This window comes from Morone saxatilis, unplaced genomic scaffold, assembly GCF_004916995.1.
Source record: "Morone saxatilis isolate NCDOM2014 unplaced genomic scaffold, NCSU_SB_2.0 Contig15, whole genome shotgun sequence".
In the NCBI taxonomy this organism is placed as follows: domain Eukaryota; kingdom Metazoa; phylum Chordata; class Actinopteri; family Moronidae; genus Morone; species Morone saxatilis.
This window is the reverse complement of record NW_023339707.1, coordinates 6,710,992-6,716,276: the sequence shown is the minus strand read 5'-3', so window position 1 is coordinate 6,716,276 and position 5,285 is coordinate 6,710,992. Positions and strand designations below refer to the sequence as shown.

The window sequence follows — 5,285 nt, the reverse complement described above, 5'->3', positions numbered from 1 at the left end:
AGAGAGAGAGAGAGAGAAGTGACACATAATGAGGTGCAAGAAAAAGCCTACTCTCTGCATTGTGCTGAGAACAAAATAATAACAGCAGTGACTAGAGGCAGGAAAATCCAATTACAATAGCCATTACTCCCTCTACTGGTGAACAGCCAAGAGGGACAATAGAAGCGATTCGCCCAAATTTCATCCAAAGCTTAAGTAGCTTCACCCTTTGCCCTTTTCAGTGGAGGCACTTGCCAGCATATGGGCTTTGGGGAAACTGTGGCTCAGTAGTCCATGCTGGTTATCCTAAGAATTGGATGCTTGTGACAGCTTATGGACAAGATCATGAGACCATTTCGACTGCACGCAGATAAATGTACTGTAGGCCTCTGTTCAAAACATAAATATAAAGTTTAAAGCACTAAAACTCACCATCTGTGTTTAGACACAGCTGGTTTACGCATGCTAACAAAAACGTGCAGTTCAAGAAATCTGTGTAAGAGGGAAAAGGTCATCTATAATCCGGACAATCAGAGGTCATGGTTGGATTAAATTTCAATGTGATGACTGTGTAAAATCACTTTAAATGGCACTGGGTTTACTTTGCTTAGGTCAAAAGGATCAGTTTTTTCATTACGTGCAAATCTCAATCTCACCTCATTTTGGTCCACAGTTAATTTTCAAAGACTCATTTTAGCAACAAAAAAAAAAATATTTGTGATGGCAGATTCTCCCTTTTCTTACACTCTCCGATGTTGGTTATTTGTTGGTTGCTCAGTTTAAAGTAGTGCATTAGTCCTGTAAAGAGGCCTGTTCTAATCCATGTGCATCATGGCGCCATCTGATATTTGACCCCAATGGAACAGGCCTGGAGGTGGGTGACATTATCTGCTAACACAAGATCTCCATAAAAAAAAAAAAAAAACACAACAATCACCCCTTTTTATGCATATGCATTATGCAAATAGTGTCATCAGGTCCATGTGCCTGGAGGTAAAGCAGAGGAGAAAGCAGACTTTGGCTTGTGGGTGGGGAGATGTATTTTTATGTTAGGATGTAGAGGGCAAAGCCACATAAATTGAATTTCCTGTGCATTAATATTAATAAGGTTAAAGTCGTGGGATTCGAGAAGGATCAAGACTGGCGATATTTTAGCTTTAATAATGTTTATATTTCTACTGTATGACTGATTTCTAATTATTTATGCTTGCTGCCTCGTGATGTGCCGTGAATATTATTTTAATGCTGTCCTCATGATGTAATCATTGTTTTCAGTGGTTGCTTAGCTTAGACTTTAAGTTTATGTTTTATTCAACTTTTTTTTTATTCACCTACTGAGTGTTTAGGATCGACATAGCAATAAAACACCTGCCAGAAGTAAAAAATAAAAAAATAAAAAAATATAAAAAAATACAACATTTTTAAAAAAGCAGCGCTTATCTCACCTGGTGAAAATATCGCCTCCAACGAAGAGCAGAGCAAGACACGACAGGAAGAAAGTTGGAACCTCCATTCCACACGCTTTGCGATAAATAATTGAGGGGAAAGAAATAAGAAAAGTTTCCAGGAAAGGAAATCGACGACAAAAGCCACGGAGTTTTTTATTTTAGTGCGCTGTCGTCGTGATCCGGCGCTGCCGCGAACAAAGTAAAGTGCGGTGCTGGTGCTGATGCTGATGCTGAAGATGATGGTGATGGTGATGATGACCCCATGTTCAGTCCCCAAATTCCTCCGCTTGCAGGAGCGCACGAGAAGAGAGCGCACCGAGGAGACGCAAAACTCTCCGTCCGACCGCAACAACGAGCCGATCCACCGCCGCCGCCGCCTGTCCTCCAGCAACCGAGAGAGAGAGAGGGATGGATGGAGAGAGAGAGAGAGAGAGAGAGAGAGAGAGAGAGACTCACTAATCTGTCGGTCCCTCCTTTGCTTGGCCTGTAAACGTCAGATTTAATCTGGCCATCAAGGAGGGGAGGGGGGGGGTCAGGAGGAAGGCATGTCACGAACATAGGACTTGAGTATATTATGTAATGTTTGACACATTTGAATCATCTCCATTAGGTAATTACTGTCTCAAACAAAGTTGTATTTCACTCTGGTGGGAAAGGGATAAACAGCAGAGACTATCATAGTGAGGTGCCCAGTGGGGGGTCCATAGTGGATGGGAGCACCCAGTAACCCTTCAGTTGGTCTACAGGGGACCTTGTCCCATTAAAAAAAAAGTAGCAGGTACTTCAGTTGTGTTTTCACAAGTCAAATACTTTCATGCAGTAGCCTAAGTAAACTCATGTTAGATGGAGTATTGTATGTATTCTCTCTATGGATAATTGGTGGTGAGTTCTGTACAATTAAACCATTTCAAAAGGGACTCTGCTACAGCTGACTGCCCCAGGTTGTCACGGGCTTTTGGTCAGCAGAATAATGTGAGAAAATGAGGAACTACTCTGATACTGCTCGACACCTCCATCACGGTCTGTATAGGCTAATTGAATGTAATTCTATTCTTATGAACATGTAGATCAGAATGTATCTCATATCAGAGTCCTATTACTGTAGCACAAAGGTTATAACACTTTTAATGTCAGGGACCAAAGGCCACGATTTGAAAAGATTCAGTCTCTATGGGAAACCAGTGGAGACACAATATCACACAATAAGACCACTACTGACACTAAAGTCTTACTCAGGGACCTTCATTGCAAAGCAGCTACTGTTAATGTCATCACTGAGCACCACAGAAATACACCCATGGAACATAAACCATCAATCTGGAATGAACACCACAGACAAACTATATAAATCCATGTGTTATAGGAGTATTAAAAACATTTACAGTATAATAAGAGTAGTAGATACTACACTTGTAGTACCACAAACATATTTAGGGTAAATCAGTAACTTTCAGAAAGTGTGGGGAGAGACAGATTTGAAAAAGAATCATCAACACTGATCAAGTAATCCCCAAACTGTAGACCTAACAAATATTATAGTGATATTTAAGGGGATATAAAGTAGAAAACATAACTCAATGATAAGGTTATCATATGCAAATAACTAAATGCCTTAGATGTATATACATCATTTTAAACTTGTGAAAAATGCGCATTTCAAACTGTTGGTCGTCAGATGCATTCACTTTACTACTGTGTTTAGGTCCTCCTTTTACAACGTTCCCCAGTGTGGGATCAATAAAGTCTTTTTTTCTGACCTATTGACATTACATTGGCTTCCCACTGTAAACAACCCTGTAAAGTTTAATAAGGTCACCAGATACAAGAAGTCTTGAAAGTAAAATCAAAACAAGGTATAGAGTTACAAACACATCTTGCTGCCCACAGGAATTATTCTATGAATTTATTATATTAGAGAATATTATATTGGTCCCAGAGGTATAATCTCATAAGCATTTTAATCTCTTCTCCTCAGTTTGATTAAATAATCAAATATACGATTTATAAACAAGAAACGTATCCTGCATTCTGTCGAAATTTGCAGGCTTTTATTTTCTCCTCATTAAACATAACCTCTTTTATGTGCTACGGCAAGAGTAGTTCAGTGCATAGTTGCAGCAGTGCACCTGCCCTGGTTTTTGCTGCCTCACCCTGGGGAGACGAGACAGGCCTGGAGTCAGTGGCTGCGGATTCAAACCCACTGCCTCCCTCCCACCGGACCCTCCACTTGGATTTGCACTGCAAGTTCTTTTGATATGTGGATACCAGGCTAAAGTACGCACTGCATTACACTACATGGGATTGTATTCTCTTTGTTTCTTATACCTTTTATTCCTTTCACCCTCATGTATTCTCTTTCTCTGTTTTCCTCCTGTTGATCCATTGTCAGCCAGAGTCTTTGTTTCCATCGCAGTAATTTTACTCTGCCTCTATCTCTCCAACAAAACCTGCCCCCTATCCTACATCACACACATGCACATGCTTACTATTTATTTATTTATTCAGTCTCCCATGGTGATACGAAATACTCCTGTATCACAATATTTCAACGTGTTATACAGTAGGACACACACATCTCTTCTTCCTCCTCCGCTTCTACATTCCTCTTCAACAGTATATATGATGAACTGAGGGAAAGCTGCTTTTTGTAAAATAAAATAGAATATTTCCATTAAGCTATAAAGCACATTGCAATACTGATTAACTATAAATTAATGTATTTTTCCTGTGTAAATCAGATATAGGACCTAGCATGCGTGACAAAAGATTTTGCATAATTCACAGATGTATCATTGTTTCTGAATCAGCAGTGATATACTGAGATCAGGTCAAAGAAATACCAGTGTTGGTGAATGAAATTATATTGACAGCAAGAAGATCACAGGTGTAGAAAATATCCCCGACATTATTTAAATATTTGAAAATGCATTTAATTGATTTCCCTACTTTATCATGGAATTCAAGTAGTTTAGTTGTCTAACTACTTTGTTAGACATTAACGTGATATCAGTGATAACGTGATTACAGTCAGCAGCCTGTGGTTTCTGTTGGACGTTCAGTTGACGCTCGTCGTCAGGCCTCGCCCCTTACGTCCCGTCTCCATAGAAACACTAACAAACATGGCGGATTCAGTTTTACTGTGAGAAAAAGTAATTTTGCGACGATATCTTGCCAAGAGAAGGGACGCTTAGTTAAGCGAGGTAACGGCACAATGTTTGTTAAACGAACTGTTTTTTACTTTACATATGATACAGTCTAAATTCAGCATTAAGTTAGTTAACTGCGCATTATTAGTTCGTTGTATAGATGTCTAGTTACCCAAGCTTAGTTAGCTCAATATCGAGTAAATGACACTCCAACTTCCATTTATAAATCTGGTTATTGTATGTTGTTGCAATGTCACGCAATTCACGAAGAACAAAACTACATATATTTTACTAAACAATATTTCAAAAACTGATTTGAACTTTTTAAATGAGAGCTATTCCTGCACTTGTAACAAGCAACATGAGCCAGCACTGAAATAGTTCATGAATTAACGCTATCTCTGCCGAATAAAAGAAGTGGCTTCCAACAATTCAGTGAGCAACCACGTTAACAAGGTTATTGAAGACGTTTGTTAGCCTTCAGTCCATTCTCAGGGATTTGTTGAAGATATTAGTCATTAGGTTTATCTGATAATATCCCCCTTTGTTATTCATAAATAAGGTCAAATGGACGTCGAAGACAGGGACAGTGCATCCGATGTGGCGTCAGACAGGAGTGGACCGCTGGGTGTCCACCTCAGCCCTGATGAAGACATTGGGGGTGAGTGACAGTTTGCAAAAGTCAGCCTGTAGTCTCTACTTGTAGTCTCTA

At 39.5% G+C, this 5,285-nt stretch overlaps 2 protein-coding genes across 2 annotated transcripts in view; one reads left to right on the top strand and one right to left on the bottom strand.

Annotated features, from left to right (window-relative positions):
- Positions 1-1,817, bottom strand: part of gabrd (gamma-aminobutyric acid type A receptor subunit delta) — a 20,662-nt gene extending 18,845 nt beyond the window's left edge. The window contains exon 1 of the mRNA XM_035655993.1: positions 1,425-1,817. Within this exon, the coding sequence (XP_035511886.1) occupies positions 1,425-1,492 (68 nt within the window). The 5' untranslated portion in view covers positions 1,493-1,817. The remainder of the gene's footprint in view (positions 1-1,424) is intronic.
- A 2,737-nt stretch (positions 1,818-4,554) lies between these two features.
- Positions 4,555-5,285, top strand: part of cfap74 (cilia and flagella associated protein 74) — a 46,723-nt gene continuing 45,992 nt past the window's right edge. The window contains exons 1-2 of the mRNA XM_035655894.1: positions 4,555-4,627; positions 5,136-5,234. Of these exons, the coding sequence (XP_035511787.1) occupies positions 5,141-5,234 (94 nt within the window). The 5' untranslated portion in view covers positions 4,555-4,627; positions 5,136-5,140. The remainder of the gene's footprint in view (positions 4,628-5,135; positions 5,235-5,285) is intronic.